The sequence below is a fragment of the Tenrec ecaudatus genome, chromosome 1 (assembly GCF_050624435.1).
Source record: "Tenrec ecaudatus isolate mTenEca1 chromosome 1, mTenEca1.hap1, whole genome shotgun sequence".
Taxonomy (NCBI): domain Eukaryota; kingdom Metazoa; phylum Chordata; class Mammalia; order Afrosoricida; family Tenrecidae; genus Tenrec; species Tenrec ecaudatus.
The window spans coordinates 263,102,473-263,123,273 of NC_134530.1; the positions used below are offsets into that span (position 1 = coordinate 263,102,473).

Here is a 20,801-nt window from a genome sequence, read left to right on the forward strand (position 1 = left end):
CCAAGGGAAAAAAAAAAGCAAAGGACTTAAACAGATGCTCCACGGAAGAAATACAAAATAGCCACCAGGCACATGAAAAGATGCTCAACAGCCGTTACCACTAGAGGAATGCAAATCAAAACCACAAGGAGTGATCATTCACTTACACTAAGATGGTTATAGACTAAAAAACAGAGCAACATGTGTTTATGAGCATTTGGAGAAACTGGAACCCTCCATATTCACTACGGAACACAGGTCAGTAATTCTTAAATAGTTACACTTAGAATTACAATATGACCCAGGAATTCTGCTCCTACATATATGCCCTAAAGAACTGAAAGCAAGAACAAAAACAGGTTCTTGTACACCACTGTTCATTGTCACACTATTCACAGTAACCCAGAGATGTAAAGAGCCTAAATATTCAATATATGAAAGAAAAATATGAAAAACAAAATGTGGTACATACATAAGATGGAATATTACACAGCCATAAACACAAATGACCTGATACATGTTATAACACGAACAAACTTGAAAACATTATTCTGAGTGAAATAAATTAAAAACTCACTGCTGAGTCAATATTGACTCATAGTGACCCCTTGTGGGTTTCTGAGACTAAACTGTTTACAGGAATAGAAAGCCCAGTCTTTCTCCTGCAGAGCTGTGGTGGTTTCAAACCACTAACCATGCAGATCTCAGCCCAATACATAACCACTACACCACCAGGGCTTCAAAAGGACAAATACTACAGAGCTCACTTATGTGACACGGCAACCCTACTGGGTAGAGGAGAACTACCCCTGCGGGTTTCCAAGACTGCAACTCTTTACAGGAGTAGAAAGCCTGTTTTGAACTTCTGACCTACGGTTAGTGGGCCAATGTATAACCACTGTATTACCAGGGCTCCATGAGTCAGACTCGACCCGATGGCAGTAAGTTACGTGATGTATCTAGAATATGCAAGTATTCAGAGACCAAAGTTTATCAGTGGTTACCAGGATAGGTAGGAGGGAAAGGAAACTCACTGAGTAGAAGACACTATGCTTCTATCAAGAGTGATGGGAAATTTGGAGTCAGGCTATGGTGATGGTTGGACAAGTTGATAAACATAATGACAGTGACTTGTACCTGTAATAAATATTGAAATGATAGGTTTACATATATATATTTACCACAATAAAAGACAGCTATATGAAAAAATTAAAAGACAGATATATGAAATAATATTTGACTAAGTAAAACTTACAAACTGATAAAGTATGTTCCTCTAAACCACAGGTTCTCAAACTTATTTGATGTACCAACCAAAAAGCCTCAGCACCACCCCCACACACACAATTAAAAACTTTTTCATATAGCCCATTACACAAAATAAAATATAGGCGTTTGCTTTTGCAGTCCCCCCCCGACATTGCTCCAGTGACCCCGGAAAGCATTATTGCACTTTGGGAAGCACTGCTCTGAACATGCTCTGTCCAGGTTGAAACCTTGTTCTAGACTTACTCCCGAGCTCACCATTCGATCTAAATGACTGTTTCTTCAAGGAAGCCGTCACTGGCCTGCTGGTAAATTAGGTAATGTGCTCCTAGAGTATCGCATGAACTTCTACCACCCTTGGGATCAGCTGTTCCTCTCAGACAAGTCAGCAAAAGGACCAAGAGGATACGGTCACATGAGGATCGTGCTATCCTCAAAGCCTGGAACGTAGGAGGCACTCTGAATAATTCAAAACAGAAACAAAGTTCACAGACAGATGAAGCACTCATTTTAAACCTGCCCCCCCATCACCCCACAAAACAATGCTCTTCAATGCCCCTCCCCACCCAAAATGAAAGTTTAGTTTTAATCATGCGAGTGTAGTCACATGATGTCCAATAGTCCTCCACAGCTGCCACGCAGAGATTAGAAAAACAAAGCTCATCATCAAGTCAATGCCAATTCACACGGACCCTTTAGGCCAGGGTAGAACTGCCCCTGGCCAAGATGAACTATTCACAGGCGCAAAGTAACTCTTTCTCACCTGGAGCCAGCCCCTGGTGACTTTCAGCTACTGATCTAGTGGTTAGCTTCCCAGTGCATTAACCACTAGGCCACCGGGGCTCCTTAAAGACCGTTCAAGCGTCATCAAGTCCTCATACTGAAGCCATGGCTGTTACTACCGTCAGTTCTTGTAATTATAGCTACAGGTAATAGTTATTGAACACTATCTGCTGAACACTTCTCTTGTACTGTGTCACCTGTCATCAAATAGACTTTATTGAGTTAGGTGCTATTACTAGCACTTATTATACTGATGAGAAAGCTGGTGCTTTAACTGCGAGAAAATGTACTGCACATCAGGGAGCAATTACGTAACAGCACAAGGGTTTGAACACAGGCAGATTCATCTAAGACCCTATGCTTCCATGAGCATGAAATCATGCCCAAGGAGAAAAGAGTAGAGCTCGACTGAAAAGAGAATTCAAACCACAGGTCATAAAGAACATTTCAGGTTCGGACAATACAAAGGAAGTTCCAACTTAAGGACTAAGTAAATGAACAAATGAAGGAATCAGTATCTACTGTAGTTAGAAAAATGAATATGGCTGAAAGAACAAATTGCTTTTTCTGGTGAGTTGGGGGAAAAATGAGAAATTGAGAAAATCTTTACAGATTTACTATTCTAGACCTAAGCTATCCATGTGTATGAGATTGCTGCCCTCCCTCGGTAGCTATTTACATGGAAATTAATTTAAATTAAATGTGATTTAGAAAATTAAGTTTCACAATCACACTAGCCACTTTTCAAAGACCCAACAGTCCCATGAGGTCAGGAGCAACAGTATTGGATAATGCAGATACAGGATATTTCCATCACCAAGAAATGTCTAATTTGCAGTGCTGTTCTTCACAGGCAAAGTATACGTGAAGAAAGGGAGTAGAGGTGTGCAGTGGGCAAATGAAGGTGTAGCACCTAAGCTGTGTGACAAACTTCCAAAATGGCCCCAAGGAGCCCGGTCTCTACACCCTTGTGCAATTCCTTCCCCTACGTGGAAGCTGAGTATCTGGTTCACTTGTTCTTAACTAAAGGAACAGAGCAAATTGATGGAAACATCACTCCCAAGATTCATTTACAAAAGACTGGGCCTTCTCTGCCTCATCGTCATCTTGATGACACTCTTGGAGACGCCCACCCAGCAAGAGCTGAGGTCCGCCTAGCACCTTGGAGGAGCTGAACGCCGTCAACAACCACTTCGTAATGCAGCCAAGCCTTCAGCGACGAACCCCTTGCCTTCAGTGAGACAGCGAGTGCAGGTAGGCTATGTCTGGATACCTATCTACAGAAACGGTGTGGTGATAAGTAGATACTGTTTTAAGCCACTGTGTTTGGGGGTGATTTGTTACACAGCAATAGTTACATAAGACAAATTTAAATTTCTTACAACATACATGTGTCTCTGACAATAAGCAGAGCGCTCAGAATTGAACATTAATATACAACTACTTCTATGGCTGGGCCAGAATCCCGCACTAAGGACAGTACCCACCCCTACTTTGTCATGTGGGTCAGCTCACGGGTCTCTGTCACATGCCCTCCGGTGGGGCCCGTCACCACCGCACAAGTTGAGCCAGCTCATCATCTGAAACTGTTCCTCCACTGACATTCACACCATCCACAGATGTCTGCACCCTGCCGTCTTACTTGGCTTTCCATCATGTAGGCCACCCTTGTGTGCCCTGGGCCCGCCCCTCTGCAGCCTGTCATTCCTGGTGGGCAGAGACTGGAAGCTGCTCCAAGCTGCCCCCCTTTCCTGTGGTTCGACAGCAGCATCTCATACCCAGCCTGGCTGAGGCAAACCAAAGGAATTAATTTCTCACGTAGTGGTGCTCTGACCCAGCACCTAGCCCATTAAGGACTGTGGGAGCCCAACTTCTGGAAGCCATTACTCACTTCCTGGCTGTCCAGAAAGCCCAGCTCAATAGCAAGGTGATACAAATGTTGGTTCTACCCTGTGGCAGCTGAACTATCTGCTTCCATCTGAACCAGCAGCCATGTCCTATCTTGAGAAAGGGCTGGCACCTCTGGATGCTGTCGACATATCGATGTCACTGTGCCCGTTATGGTGCCTGCCTTTTAGAGCCCTGCATTTTGTCTTCTCACCAGGTTTCATCAACTCAGGGGGTTCCTACCTCTCCCTGCTCAACACAGCTATGGAGCTGGAACTCCCAGGATACCGGGGTCCCTGCCTACCCAGGAGGCAGCAGTGTCCATCTTCCCCTAGCCACTTATCACTAACCATGCCTGCTGTAAACACAGTCACAAGGACATAGTAGCTGAGGGGCTGCACCAGCTGTTGGGGAGAAGCACCACCAGGGCCTGGCTGTGTCTCCAGGCTACTGGACAGACTCCCTGCCGTGTGTAAGTAATGGTACTATGCTTCCAGCGAGGGCAGGATCTCTTCTTACCATATCTACCACAGTCCCGTCCTCAAGGCTAGGCTACCTTAAGCCCTACTACCCAAGACTCTACCCAAAGGTAATCAGGCTGCTGCAGGAAATGCTCGCACTGCTGCCAGGATGGCAGGGTGCTGCCAGGCTCTCAGCCCCTGACAGGAGGACACCTTGGCCTGATGGGCTTCCAGTTCCTGTTGCTGCCCTTTGAGGAACTGGAGTCACAGCGAGGCTTCTCCCAGCTGAAGAACTGCCTTTGGCAAAAGGCTCTGGGCCTCTGCTGGGGGCCTGAAGACAATGAAGGGATGCACAACGGGTCAGGAATCCCCCTCCCAAGGGAGGGAGTAGAGTTTGCAATTTGGCGCACTTCTATTTTGATGCTCATTGAATTCCCTCTCCTTCAAAATAAATAAATATTTAGAAGTTGAGGGGGAAAAGGAAACTCTGAGGGAAAAACAAAAACACATTGAAAAGCTGGTACCCAAGGTAGTAAATATGTAGCCAGAGATTTTAGAGGTAGGGTGGTTGATTAAAGCATGGTCTTGCTGGGAGGTGTGTGTGTGTGCGCACTAAGTTTGATATCTTAAAATTTTCAAATCTATTTCAGAGGAATAGAACTAACAAGTCAATAGAAGACTTTAAAAAGAAGACTATTTTAATCTTGTAGAGACAAACATTTATATGACAAAAGCATAGAACCAGAGCTTCTAGCCACCATTGACAGATGAAAGTTAAAAGCATCAATTATTGATGAGAAAAAGTTCAATTGGATAGTCAATACTCTAATTCTGCAAACTTAACTAGTTCTTTCCTATTTGCCAGTTTAAAATCCTGGATACTCTATTCTAATTAGTACTATCACTTCCACTTAGTAGTTAGTACTTTTATTTGAATTCCACACTCAGGCTCCACTGAAGGGCTCATTAAGTAGATGAAGGGCTCGTATGTCTGTTATCATTTTGTACAATTAAATATGGACCCTAAACTATAATTCTAGGAGCCTCGTGGTACAAGTGATTTGCTATTGGCTGCTAACCAGAAGGCTGGTGTTTCAAACCCATCCATCAACTCCACACAAGAAAAGGCCTGACAACCTGCTTCTGTAAAGAGTCAGTCAAGAAAGCCTGTGGAGTTGTTCTACTGTATAATACACAGGGTCACCATGTGTCAGGGCCTGATTTGATGGCAGTTAATTAACAAACTATAATGAAGGCTATTCTTCTCTACTTCCAACTATGAAGATATCACATAGTCATCTGTCTTGATAAAGCAATGGAAATTGTTTTTAATGTTCATTCCACCTTTCCCTAATTATCTGTAATTTTCAGCAATGCATATAAGTGAAAATGTTTAACACCTGACTTTATATTGACGCCGAATCCAAATTTATGTTTGCCTTATGTTGAGCCATCCATTTTCTCCAATGTTTCTAAATTTCAGAATATGAAATTTTAAAACTGATTCAACAGCAACTAACAACACTATTCCTTTTTACCGGGCTTATACCCACAAACCATCTTGCATGAGTAACCCACGCAAGAAAGAAGATACAAGTTCTTTTAGTCGCTCCTATAGGCAGGCCAGCAGGAGCGCTGACGCATGCGGTCAGAGAAAGCCAGGGAGAAGAAAGAAAGGGCTAATAGGGACAATAGTACTGACAGCAAGAAGAGTCAATCTGAAAGAAAGTGGAACTCTGAAGGATACATTTTTTCCCCTCTAGATTTGGCTAGGACATAATGGAAACTGAAAAACCGTGACAAGAGAAAATGCAGAAGAGTTGGAAAAAGATAAAACAGTAACTATTGATAGTAACTGGAAACACAGGGAATCCAGGGCGGACTCCTCCCTCAGGACCAGTGAGTGGTGTGAGTGGCGATACTGGGAGGGCAGAGGGAGAGTGGGCTGGAAATGGGGAACCTATTACAAGGATCTACATGTGACCTCCTCCCAGGGGGATGGACAACAGAAAAGTGGGTGAAGGGGGACGTCGGACAAGGCAAGATATGACAAAATAATAATTTATAAATTATCAAGGGTTCATGAGGGAGGGGGCAGCGGGGAGGAAAGGGAAAAAATGAGGAGCTGATGCCAGGGGGTTAGGTGGAGAGCAAATGTTTTGAGCATGATGAGGGCAATGAATGTACAAATGTGCTCTACACAATTAATGTATGTATGCATTGTGATAAGAATTGTATGAGCCCCTAATAAAACGATTAAAAAAACCAAAACAGTATCTTCTTCTAATGGTTCAAGACAAAACTTTTGAGGTTAATCTTTGTGGTTTGTTTGTTTTTTTATTTTATTTTGTTGTTATTCAGAATATATACAGCCAACATGCATCAATTCAACATTTCCTGCAACCACAAGTGACAGTGATTACATTATTTGAGTTGTGCCATCATTTTCACCCTCCCTTTCTGAGTTGTTCCTCCTTCGTTCACCTCAAGTTACTGCCCCGCTAAGTTTCCTACCTAACCCTTGGAGCTGCCGTAATCATCTGGAGCCCACATCAGACAGATAATGAAGAGCGCAGTACTCAAGGACCTGAGCTGGACGGTTGTTTGTTTTTAAGAAGACTTTAGGAGATACTTCTGATTTCAGGTTTGAAAATTATTTCAGGGCAATATTTTCAGAGGTTCATCCAGCTTCCAGGATTCTAGAAAGTCTATAGAGTCCCGAGACTCTATTATCGAACTCTCATAATTCTAATCTGCCAGCATCATTCTCCAGCCCAATCTATTTTTATCCAAATGCTCAGTTAACCATAGAGAGGCACCATTAAGGGTCATTCTTGACAACTTCCTTTCCCTCATACATACCTCACACCTGAAATATAGCCAAAGTCCAACTAATTTTTACTACATCCACTCCTCTAATTTAAGCCCCCAGTGTCTAGTGACGAATCTTCCTGGTGAAGTAGTGGTTACAAGTTGGGCTGCGATCCACAAGGCCAGCAGTTTGAAACCACCATGCTCTCTGAGGAAAAGAAAAAGGGCTCTCTACTCCCATAAGGTTCCAGAAACTCACGGGGCACTTCTACCCTGTCCTGAAGGGTAACTGAGTCGGCATCAACTTGAAGGCAGATGAAGTGAGGGATGTATGTCAGAATTTCCTAAGTGGTATTCCTACTTCTACCCTCGTTCTCTCACAGTGAGCACACAGTAGTCAAGTAGCCTTTTAAAATAAAGTCTCCGATGTCCTTCCATAAAGGAAAGCTCTACACACAACCTGATCTCAGTTCCTATTTTACTGTATCACTGATCACATCTCCGATCAAGCGTCCTTGGCTATAACCACAGTAGCCTCCTAGCTGTCCGGACACTATGCAGAGTCCATTTTAAAGCTGCTGTATTTGCCCTGTTATACCTCTGCTGGGAGTGCTCTCCCACATATCTAACTCAGAACTCACTGTATTTGAGTCTCTAATGAAATTTCATCTTATTCTCTTATCAATCTCAACTTAAAGAATAGCTCTTGATTACTGTCACCTTACCTTGATTTTTTAAAAAAAATTAACATATCTAACATCCATTATTAGGCTTTTAGAAAATGCATTTATTTGACTTTCTTTTCCCACTCTTCACCTACCCTAAGGAGAATTTACCTCTAAATGAACACGCTTTTTGCTCAAGAATCCCTTGCTCCTAAAACAGTACCTAGCACATGGAAGGCACTCAATTCACATTTGTCAAATAAATACATGAGTACAAAGTTTATCAAAAAAGGGCACAAGAGTACATGTATGAAGTCTTGGTAAAGAAACTGGATCTGGGACAATAAAGAAAACGTGACCCAAACTCATAAATATTAATAATTTCAAAAGCAAACAGGAGCTACAGATCTATCCATGCTCTTCAGAAATAAAACTATGGTAATTGCGATTTGGTTTGAAGTAGATACTTCCAACAGGAAATATACGCGGCTTATATGCACGGAGCAAACTATGGAGAAGTTGGCTCACTGTCAGTTTTTTTAGAACGAAGGAGTTTAGTCAAGAGGCAAAGTTGTGAACATGACGCAATTAATTACCTGCAAACATCCTGTAGTGATGGACAATATTTCCAGAATGAGAGTGAAAGAGACTGCACAGTTGGTATCGTTTTAAAGACCTACATGAACAATGAAAACGACTAAGCCAATAGCATCAATCTAGTAGAATGACAGGCTCCAGAACACATGGAAGAGGAAAACTGATCAACAGATTCCAAGCCTGATAGGGTGTGGGTGTGGAGGGGGGCGGGTAGAAGTAGTGGAGATCTAAGGACATGGCAACATGCTAATCGAAAACCCAGAGGGAGAAGACAGTTCCTACTAAGGAAACAATAGAAAGTAAAGCTGCTTTTGAGAAAATGACTTTGAGAGGGAAAAAAAAGATTCAAATGAAGAACACCTAGCAATATTAGTCCTGGTAGCATAGTGGGTTGGTTATATGTTGGGTTGCTAACCACAAGGTTAGCAGTTCAAACCCACTGGTTGCTCCAAGAGAGAAAGATGAGGCTTTCTGCTCCTGTAAAGGTAGGTCTACCCCATCAAACATAGGCCAGTCAGAATCCACTCAATGCCAGTGCATTTGGTTCTTCTGACTTGAGAGAAATTAGAAGCTATTACCCATTTAAAGAGGAAAATGCAAACTTGAATGTCAGATAAGCCAGTAAAATCACAAAGGGAGTAAAAGGGAGAAGTAAAAGGAAGTCACAAATGTTCATTTATATCCTCAAAAACAGCATAAAATATGCCAAATTCAAGTAAGTAGGAAGTGGATTAATGAGTGTGCAGTTAATATAAAATTTAACATGCTATCATTTGTTCTCCCATTTGACCCATTTTAAATTGTTCTTGTTTTTATTATTCTCTGGTTTCTTTTTGACTGAGGTTTCTCTGTTTTATTTTGTTATTCTTGTTGGATTTTTTTTGTTTTGGGTATACCTTTATAGGAAAAGCATGATAAGGTTCAACTATAAAGATAGTAACTCTGTTAGTAATTTCATTTAAAAAACTTATATTACAGGGAGGAGATGAGCCAGTCAGGGTGTGATGTAGAGACAATGAAAAATATAACTTTCCTCTAGTTTCTAAATGCTTCTTCCCTCCCTCCCTCCCCTCTCCCCACCCCACTATCATGATCCCAATTCTGCCTTGCAAGTCTGGCTAGATCAGAGGATGTACACTGGTCAGATAGGAACTGGAAACACAGGGAATCAAGTGTGGATGATCCCTTAAGGACCAGGGGTGTGAGTGGCCATACTGGGAGGGTAGAGGGAGGGTGGGTTGGAAAGGGGGAATTGACTACAAGGATCTACATGTGACCTCCTCCCTGGGGAACGGACAACAGAAAAGTGGGTGAAGGGAGACGTCGGACAGTGTAAGATATGACGAAATTATTGACAAAATAATAATTCTAAATTATCAAGGGTTTATGAGGAAGGGGGAGCGGGGAGGGAGGAGCAAAAATGAGGACCTGATTCCAGGGGCTTAAAAAGAGAGCAAATGTCTTGAGAATGATGAGGGAAATGAATGTACAAACGTGCTTTACACAACTGATGTATGTATGGATTGTGATAAGAATTGTATGAGCCCCATAGAAGCCTAAATACAGACATGTACATATGTAAATATATTTATGATTATGGGAGAAATAGACCTATGTGCATATATTTATAGGTTCAGTAGTAGGGTAGCAGGTGGACATTGGGCCTCCTCAGGCACACTCCCCCAATACAATAGCGCCTTGCTCAGCTAAACGGTCATTCCATGATACCCACCTTCCCAACATGATCACTGAAGACAGATGTGTGCATAAGCAAACGTGATGAAGAAAGCTGATGGTCCCCGGCTATCAAAAATATATAGCATCTGGGGTCTTAAGGCTTCAAGGCAAACAAGCGGCCATCTAGCCCGGAAGCAACAAAGCCCACAGAGAAGAAGCACACAGCCTAAGTGAACACGAGGTGTTGAAGGGATCAGGTAGCAGACACCAAAGAACAAAAACCATTATTGTATGATCACCTTCCCCACATAAACACTGAAGATGAATGTGTGCATAAGTAAGTGTGGTGAAAAAGGCTGATGGTTCCCGGCTATTGAGAGATCTAGCGTCTGGGGACGCAAAGGCTTGAAAGTAAACAAGCGGCCATCTAGTCCGGAAGCAACAAAGCCCACATGGAAGCAGCACACCAACATGTGTGACCATGAAGGGCAGAGGGAACCAAGTTTCAAGTAACAAAGGCAGAGGGTAAAATCATATCATTGTGAATGAAGGGAGTCCATGATGGGGACCCAATGCCCAATTGTAACAACTGGACATCCCTTGCAGAGGGGTAGTGGGGAAGAGATGAGTCACACAGGGTTCAGTGTAGCAATAATGAAACTCAAAACCTTCCTCTAGTTCTTAAACGCTTCCTCCCCACCAACTATCATGATCCCAATTCTACCGTGCAAACCTGGTTAGACCAGAGGATGTACAGCGGTACAGCAGGGGTCTGGAAACAGGGAACTAGGACAGATGAACCCCTCAGGACCAACGATGAGAGTAGCGATACCAGGAGGGAAGGGGGTTTGGAAGGGGGAACCGATCTCTGGGACCTACATATAACCTCCTCTCTGGGGGATGGGCAACAGGAAAGTGGATGAAGGGAGACGCTGGGCAGTGTAAGATAAAATAATAATTTATAAATTATTAAGGGTTCATGAGAGAGGGGGTAGCAGGATGGGTGGGGGAGGGAAAAAAGGAAAATGAGCTGATTCCAAGAACCCAAGCGGAAGGCGAATTTTGAGAATGATGAGGGCAACAAACGTATAAGGGTGCTTTACTCAATTGACGTATGTATGGTCATAAGAGTTGTATGAGCCCCAATAAAATGATTAAAAGAATTGTATGAGCCCCTAATAAAATAATTAAGAAAACTCATATTAGCATATAATTAATATATCATACAATCTAAGCGTTCACTTATATTAAAAAGAGCTGTACAATCATCACCACAGTCAATTTTAGAACTCAACTTCTCCTGCCATGTTCCTCGGTGATTATCAATCCAAGTCCCAATTCCATAGATTTAACTATTCTGTACTTCATATATATTCAAACAAAAGAAACAAAGCTCAACAACGATTACACGATAAAAAAGAAAACAGAAAATATTTAAAACTGTGACAAATTTAAAATGGGCCAAAAGGAAAATGTTCAATTTGAACCTAACCACATCTGCTATAATCGACTTTACAGTGCTCTCTTCAAAGAGCATGGTAGTCACACCCTCAGACTATGGAAAGGCTTAACCCTGTGGCTTTCCTGCAAATATATTTTGTGCTTCCCCTATCATCTAGCCTTCTGTAAATTTGGGTCTTCAGAATTTAAGCTCTGATACTATTCTCCCCTCCAGATTTGTTTTGATTATTCACAATCCTTTGATCACATGGGCTGGTTTACTTCTTCGATGTGGACCTGGTTGACAACGCACTTAGATGCTCCTCGTTCTGAGGCCAGGCTCTTAAGACTGCAGGTACTACTCCGTCTGATACCCAGGTACCATCTCATTTCTTCCCTGCACGTATAGCATCTGTATCTACAGTGATCAGTCCACGAGGTGGAGTATCGAGCAAGGTTATGTCATAAGCACCAACTGCTGTTAGACTTGGGCTATGAAAAATCTATTCTTATTTCTATGGTCTATGTTTCTTGTTCATTTTAGAGGCAGCATAATCACTTTATTGGAGAACATTATAAATCATCCCTGTGGGGCATAAAGTAATTCTTCTGATAATATCAATAGTTTGGCCAGTAGTATGAAATTTAAAATACTGTTGAGAAAATGAAATTAGACAAGTATTAGCTAGCTTTTTAGACCACAATACGTGAACTGCTGATTTCTATAGTTTCTTACAGATATTTTATTTCTTACAGATATTTCTATAGTTTCTTTTTTCTTAAACATTTTATTAGGGGCTCATACAACTTTTATTATAATCCATTCTATAGTTTCTTACAGATATTTCTATAGTTTCTTACAGATATTTGGGGAGATGAGGAAGAAATGGAGAGATCATAATGAATATAAGAACTTTTGAAAGGTCTAAAATTTATTATGGTAATGATTATAGAACTTTTTAGTATGGTTAAACCATTGAATTTTTATGATATATGAATTATTGTTTATGTCAATAAAGCTGCTAAAATTAAAAAAAGAAGAAGAACGTATTGTGAAGAATGTAAACAAGATCTCCAAACAACTTGTGGAGAAATTGTAGGATCTGAACCAATTCTGCTATATATCGTCAACAACCACACAATAAAACATGATTAGGGGTAAAAATGCAGCGTAAAATTTCAGAAATACAGGTGAGCTGAATTAAATGTCAGTTTGTCACTACCATCTCTATGACCGTGAACAAATCATTTAACAACTAATTTCCTGAGGTGTCGTTTAATGTATAAGTATGTACGTAGGTAAGGTTAGAGCAAGGGTTAGAGGCAGTGGTTAGACCAAAAAATAAATGCTCATTCTCTTTTTTCTCCAATTTATAAGATGGGATAAAAGGTAGGGAAAGTACAGAACTATTAGAAGTCAGAAAGTCTAGAGACAAAAAAGACAGGAACCCTTTAAAACTATTTTACAATGAAACAATGGAGACTCAGAAAGGCTAAAAGACCAATGGCAGATCCTGGATCCAACTCAGGTCTAACAGCAGCATAAATGTTCTTCTACATTCCTTCCATGCGACTAGGTTTTGTAGGATATTTTTGTGGCTTACTATGTGTCCAACTCATTGCCATCAGTCAATTCCAACTCACAGCAACCCTACGGGACAGAGTAAAACACTGCTTCTGTGGGTGTCCGAGACGAACTCTCTGCTGGTTGCAAAAAGCTGACCTAGGGGTTCGCAGCCCACTGTGAAGAGAGAGATACGTGTGAAGTGAAAGACAAATAGGTTGCACTGGAATCAAATTCAGGTTTGTAGAAAAACATTTTGTATAGCAAATTAGTTTAATTCTCAAGGAACTTTATTGTAATCTTAAAGTTTATGGGTTCTTTTTAACTGGGATTAGATTTACTAGTTTAGATTTTTATCTACCATATCATAAACTATTATACAACTCACTGCTATCAAGTCGAAGCTGACTCACAGGTACCTTCTAGGGGAAGACAGAACTGCCCCTGCAAGTTTCCATGACTGTCACTGTTTACTGGAGCAGAGCAGCTGGTGATTTCAAACAGCTGACCCAACAGTTAACCCCCCAAACAAGTAACCCCGACTCCACCAGGGCTCCTCGTGCTAGATACTAGTATACAGACCATTTTAATCTATGTACTATATACATAAACTATAGACTATTTGATAGTCTATGTGATCCTCAAGGTCAGCAGTTCGGAACCACCAGCAGCTCCAGGGGAGAAGACAGGGCTTTCTATTCCCATAAAGAGTTACAGTCTCGGAAACTCAAAGAGGCATGTTCTACTCTTCCCTATAGGGTCACTATCAGTCAACATCGATGCAATGGCAGTAAATGAGTATACGGTATAAAAAAAACACAAAACCAAGTTCACAGCCATCGAGTCAATTCTGATTCACAGCAACCCTACAAGACAGGGTAGAACTGCCCCTGGGGAGTTCCGGCTGTAACTCTATGTGGGAGTAGAAAGCCCTTTCTCCCAGGGAGCATCTGGTGGTTTCCAACTGCGGACCTTGCGCATCACAGCCCAATGCGAAGATAAAAATGAAGTTTTAGTATATAGCAAAGTACGTAACAATGAAGTTGTGAATCTGAAATATGACTCCACAAAAATTAAAAATAAAATTCCTTTAGAATAAAAATAACCATACAAAACGTTTTCCTATAAAACTGAACTTGGTACCATTGCAATCTTATATCCTTTCAGTTCACACGCATCTTTCTAAATGCACCTTCATAGCCGACAGAACTACTTCAGTTCTTGTGTTTTCAGGCTTCTGAAACATAGAAAAGCTGACTTTGATCTTAAATGCTGATATACCCATTAAATGATTAAAAACAAGCACGTTCAGTTTGTATATTTTGGATGCAAATAGTATAAAGCAAGTGGAAGTAGGTAGAGAGGGAGACTTGTTTGCTTTCTTTGTAACATCTAAGAGGATTGCTAGTGCATTTCTATAGTTCTCCTAATAAAATAACCTGAATTTTTTCTCCTATTCTTTGTTCTAAGACCTATAATCACTCACAGCTAATTAACTGCAATGGTAATGAAAAATTTTAAGAATATAATTTGCTATTGATTTCAATCTATTTTATTAGTTTTTTTCTTTGTGCACAATTTAACACAATATCTTCAGATTAAATTCTAAAAATCATATGTGTGGGGCCTTAATCTCTTTTCTGTAGAAAAACTCCCAACAAAAAATGTCAACATTTATTCATAATCCTCATTCCTCGTCTTCTTCCTTCAAGTCATCTGTGATTCCTACAACCCATAAGCCACCAGGCAGAGGCTTCCCTAGCCTGTACACAAGGATCACACTATCACTACCTATACCTCAAGCAGTCCCTGGATGATACAAATAGTTGATATATTCTGTTACTAATTGTAAGGGTGGAGGTTTGCAGCTACCCACAGGCATCACAGAAGAAAATCCTGACCATTTACTTCTGAACAATCAGTCACTTAAAAGCCTATTGATCATAGTTTTCTGACAAACTTGGGGTTGCCATTACTTGCAATGGACTTCACAGCAACGGGTTTTGGTACCTACTTTGAGGCAAGTTACTTTTTAAATCACTACAATGTTGTGAAGGATAATAAAAATGGTAAGTGAAAGATCCTCTCTGCAATTACACATAATATTCTACCATTTCTTAAGAGTCATACATAAATTAAAGAGCCCTGGTAGTGTAGTGGTTGCATACTGGGCTACTGAGATAGTTTATTGTGCCAGCCTGGCCAATAAACACAGGTGGGATTAATTGAAGGGCCGCGATATAAATGGCTCGGCAAGCCTCACCTTTCTTGTCTCTCGCTCTTTGATCCTCGGACCATTGTGCGGCTGCCTTGCTTGTTCTGTGCCTCCATTTGCAGGCTACACTACCTGTGGGACATCTAACCTGTGGACTGTGTTGCTGTAATTTGAGGTCCCTTTAAGACCACACAATTGGAATTTACATCTCTTGAGCTGGGGTCTGACTGTTGGTGACCTGGCTTACTGCTGGTGACCTGCCTTGCTGTTTGCTGCCTGTGCCGGGATAGCCTAGATCTCTCTACAGAGGACTACGGGACCGCCCTCAAGACTTGAAGGACTGCCAGTGTCTCACAACTCTCTCACAGGAGTGAGTTGCACTGAGCCATTTGTACTGCTTAATAATTTAACTGTTCACTTCTTGTTTCTTGTATTATATATCTATCTATATATAATTTAACTGTTCATTTCTTGTGCTATATATCTATCTTTATAAATATATATATAATTATTAGCAATCTGGTTTTGTCTTTCTAGAGAACCCTGTCTAACACAGCTGCTAACCATAAGGTCCAGCAGTTCGAAATGCACCAGCCACTCTGCAGGAGAAAGACGGGCTTCCTACTCCCATAAAGAGTTTTAGTCTCAACATCGGATGGTGTAACATATGACAAAATAATAATTTAAAATTATCAAGGGAGAGGGGGAGAGGGGAAAATTGAGGAGCTGATATTATTATTATCAAGGGCTCAAGTAGAAAGCAGGTGTTTTGAGAATAATGATGGCAACATACGTACAAATGTGCTTGACACAACTGATTACGTATGGACTGTGATAAGAGTTGTATGAGCCCTTAATAAAATGATTTAAAAAAAGTTTTAGTCTGGGAAACTCCCAGGGGCAGTCCCACCCTGTTCTCGAGGGTCACTGTGAGTCTGTGTCAAAGTGATGTCAGTGAACACGGCTTTGGGTTCTGGTGGAACAGTGGGTTAGGTTAAATGTTAGGCCATTAACTGAGAGGTCAGCCATTTAAACCCATCAGTTGCTGCATAAGCAAAAGAGGAGGTAGTCTGTTTCCTTCAAGATTTACAGCCTCAGAAACATGATAGGGCCGTCACTATGAGTTGAAATCAACTTGACAGCAGTAGGTTTGGGTTTGTTTTCCTTTTTAAAATACTTAAATATGAGTCAGGTACATTAAAAAAATGGCTTCTTAAACCACTACCTGAAATAAACATTGTATGAAAACTCCAAAAATCAAACTCACTGCCATCAAGTTAATTCTCACTCGTAATGCCCCTGTATGGCAGGGTAGAACTGCCCTACTGAGTTTCTGAGACTGTAACGATTTACAGAATTAGAGAGCCTCATCGTTCTCCCACAGAGTGTCTAGTGGTTTCGAACTGCTGCCAATGTGGTTATCAGCCCAATCAATGTTAACCACATTGTATAGTCATTGAAAAATTAATAAATCAATCATAGAGGATAATTATTTACATACAATGATGCTATTATTCCTGTATTACTATGTTTAAGATATTTTAGTGCAACAGGAAGTCTTTCTTTAGTGTTTCTATGCATAGAAAGGTACATTATATACTAGGACAAACATTAGCTGGGATCAGCTATTAACTCTACTTAACTGTTCTTACTTCAGCACAAATTCAATTTAAAAGACATATTTAGAAACGGAACTCCTTCTTAATCCAGGGACTGCCTGTACTAAATAGCAGAATTAAACATGATAACTGAAAACTGAGCCAAGTAGTACAATGAAAGGAATTCCCTAAGAGTATTCACATTTAAAATAATGTCCCTCAAATTGATATAAATGTAGGCTAAAAATGTAAAGAGTTTAAAATTCATTCTTCCTTTCCTCATTCCTTACCACATGATGAGATGTGTAGTCAAGTGATTGAAACCTCAACCACTATTTCCTTCAGCAACTAGGAAGGAGATGGTTATTTTCTAAATCTCTCGGTGAGAAGCAACAGCTATAAGAATCCTTTCCTGAGAAGGGCAGGTGGACACACATGTACGAGAATGAAGACCGATCTTAATCTGAAAAGCTAAATTAACTAAAGACAGAGTAAAGATGATTTAGAATATGTTCATCATGGCTCCAGCTTAGGCTTGTGTGCCCACTACATACTGTGGTCCATCTTCAAAGCCCTTGATTATTCCCCCAAGCTAGCTCCTGCTCGTGACCATATTCAGATTTGATCCATTACAGTGTTTTTTGTATCAGTGAAAATCTTACAAGACCAGCAAGGCTGCAGTTTAATCAAACCACTTTGTTCTTTTAGTTGAATATTAGACAAATGTTCACTTATTTGAGACCACATGATAGTAAGACAAGTGCCTTTCAGCCAGCATTGAAGTGGCAACATGCAAATTAGACTTCAGTGTCTTTTCTCCTGGGAAATGTTCCTGTTCAGCCCTTTCGACATTGATTATGCTCAGTCTTTCAGGCAGTATGGGAGTCCCACATAAAGACTGGTTAGATAGATGTCCTGACACACACAAAGGAGATATTGGAAAGGGTCTCACTGTGTACAGACATCTTCGCACAACTATCTCCCCAAACAAGATCTCAAAAATCAGTCTGGCAGAGATTGATGGTGAGATGGGTGGAGCAGCAGGGTGAGGGCATGGAGGAGCTAGGTACAAAGAAAAGATTTAGATCTGGAAAGTTAAATGAAAAAGGGCTTCAAGAGAGTACATGAAAGAAGAAAGAGTCTAGTGTTTACCATAATCAGCGAGGGAGGGAGGGAGGGAGGGAGGGAAGGAAGACAGGACTAGGTAGGACCTGAAACTTGTATTTGCAAAGAGAAACAAAGTTATCTTAATAAATTGAGAGGTTAAAATAAATCCTGCCTCTGCAATCCCATGTATTTTTCCAGGAAACTACAAAAGAGCTCTTGAAAAACAGAGGGATTAGATTATGAAAGCAAATCAAGGAAACCCTGTCTAAAAATGTAACCTACCTAGCCTGAGCCATCTGGTAATGGAAATACTTTTTTCTCTGTTTTGTAGTGAGTTTCAACCGAAAGGGACAAGGAGGATGATAGTGCTATATAAAAGGGCCAGGGGAGTAGCTAGGTTCTTCCAGAAGACAAGCTGTTCTTGGATTAAATGCTTATTTTAAATGGACTTTTTTGTGACCAGTTGGCAGATTCTTATTTAGACACCAGTCTTGGCCTCTGTTAATCGGAATCTGAAGAATGGTTCAAACACTTGAGGAAGTGTCAGCGTTTAGGCAAACGCAAGGCAGAGAGGGATGCAAGCACTAGCACTTGCTAGGGGTAGTCCTCTCATACTGGCCTTGGGGGGTTAAGGCACCAGCATGGTTAATTTGCAATTGATAGTGCCATTGAAGAATGAAAAACTTTCGACGCAAATTGGAGGTCTGCAGAGTTTAACTCCAAAGCCACACGATCTCATGGTAATGCCTGTTAGCAAGAACTAAATGGGGGCGGGGGGAGTGGAGAGAGAGAATGGAGCTAAGGAGATACACTTTATACACCGGCTGGGTCCTCTACCTTTGGGGGGTACTAATGATTAGCTGGCTACAGACTTACACCGAGAAATGCCGCTCCGGACCTAGGCAGCCGCGTCGCACGCGTGCGGAGGTGGCGCCCTGAGTTCAGGGGCATCCAGTGCAAACCCTAGGCACACACTTAACTTACTTTCGTCCGGCCATTGATTTTGTAGTTGCCCAGCTTCCCGTTACAGTGGCGGATCAAGTCGTCCATGCTGCTCATGAGCAGCCCTATGGTTTCGCAGCCGCACTCCTTGCCCTCGATCCAGGTGATTTTATCGCCGCGGATGTCCTTGGACGAGTCGCTCTTCTGGCTGACCAGCTGCCCGTCCGTGAACTTGCCCGTGTCGTGCAGGGCCCGCACCTCCTCGCTGATCCGCAGGCCCGTCTCCGGGCCGAGGAAGTCGTCCACCACGCAGATGCCGTGCTTGTTCATGCACGGCACGATGTACTCCAGCGCCAGTTTCAGCGCCGGCAGCGGCTTCGTCTGCCCGTTGGGCCGCAGGCCGCCCCCGTGGCTCAGCCCCTCGCCAGGGGTGTTGCTTGGCGGGTACATGTTGGACTTCTCTCGGTACAGCTGCGAGCGGGCCAGCAGCTCCTCCTTCCCGGCCTCCGCCTCGGCCGCTGCCGGCCCCGGGCTGCCCGGTCCGGTGTGCGGCACAGGCGCCGGCGCCGCCACCGCGGGCTCGGGTCTAGCCTGGACCGCCTTCGGGTCTGCGGCGGCCGGCTGCCCGCGAGGCTCGGCGGCGTTCGCGTCCCGGCGCGCCGGCGCCTTCTTCGCTTCTCTGGCCCGGGGCCCCCCGGGCTTGGGCGGCGCGGCGGCGGGCGGCCTGGCGGAGTTGAGCTGGGGCTGGTGGGGCGCGGCGGCGTGGCCAGGGGCACCTCGGGGCTCGGCGGCGCCCTCGCTGCCTTGGCAGACGAGCTTGTGCTTCTTCCAGTCCTGGCGTTGGTGCTCCTTGCTGCAGTAGAAGGAGCTCCGGCAGCGGCTGCAGCGCAGCAGGTTCTCCATCTTCCCGCAGAGCTCGCAGTACTGCCGGTCGCGCTCGCTCGGGCTCAGCCCGGCCGGCCCGCCGCTGTCATTGGCCATGGCGGCGGCGGCGGCGGCGGCGGAGCAGGGGCGGTAGCGGTCCGACGGCCGGGCCTGGGGCCGGAGCAACGGCGGGGCGCGGCCCGAGCGGCTACTGCGCCATGCGAGCGCTTGGCCCTGGCCTCCGAGAGGCGGCCGGCGTCCCCCACCGCGCTTGGGCCCGCGCCGCTTCCTAGTCCTCGGGTCCGGGCCGCGAAGGGCCGGCGGCCGCCGCTTCAGCGCCTCATCGCCGAGCGCTCGGGGAGCGCGGCCTGGCTACCGACGGGTCGCTCGGCTCCCCCCGGGCGCCACGGAGCCGCTGCCGCCCCTGCGTGCCGGCCGCCGGGCCCAGCCAGTTCGCGAGAGCGCAGGGCGTGCGGGCGCCACTTGCTCTGTGCGCTCTGCACGTACACCACGACCCTGCCGCGACCCGGGCGGGCGGAGGGAGGGAGGGACCAGGGGAGGGGAAGGCCAGGAGGCGGGCGAGGCCGCGCGCGCACGCCCGCCCGCGCGCCTGTGGGGCGGTGGCTCTGGCCACCGTGCGGGCCCCTGCGCCTGCCCAAAGGCACCGCCGGCCGGGCCCGCGCGCCCCAGCGCCTCCCCCCGCCCTCCGCCCTGGCGGACCCCGGGACGCGGAGAGGCCCTGGCGGCCGCTGCCACCGCCAGCCCCGGCCTGCACGGGGACAGCTCGGGGCAGGCCGCGTCCATGCGAAAGCAGGGTCACGTGGCGGCACCCGGGTCCAGCCGGTGACCCAGACATTGCTTCCACCTGCTTGGGGGAAGAGTGCCAGTTGGGAAATGGTTGCGGAGCACAGCTGAACACGAACCGTGGCTGCTCTTTGCTCGGGC

At 44.0% G+C, this 20,801-nt stretch overlaps 1 protein-coding gene and 1 pseudogene across 1 annotated transcript in view; one reads left to right on the forward strand and one right to left on the reverse strand.

Annotated features, from left to right (window-relative positions):
- EGLN1 (egl-9 family hypoxia inducible factor 1) overlaps window positions 1-20,377 on the reverse strand; it is a 72,379-nt gene extending 52,002 nt beyond the window's left edge. The window contains exon 1 of the mRNA XM_075532059.1: window positions 19,035-20,377. Coding sequence (XP_075388174.1) covers window positions 19,035-19,973 — 939 coding nt within the window. The 5' untranslated portion in view covers window positions 19,974-20,377. The remainder of the gene's footprint in view (window positions 1-19,034) is intronic.
- On the forward strand, window positions 2,967-8,553 carry LOC142429794 (fas-activated serine/threonine kinase pseudogene; annotated as a pseudogene).
- Window positions 20,378-20,801: the final 424 nt, after the last annotated feature.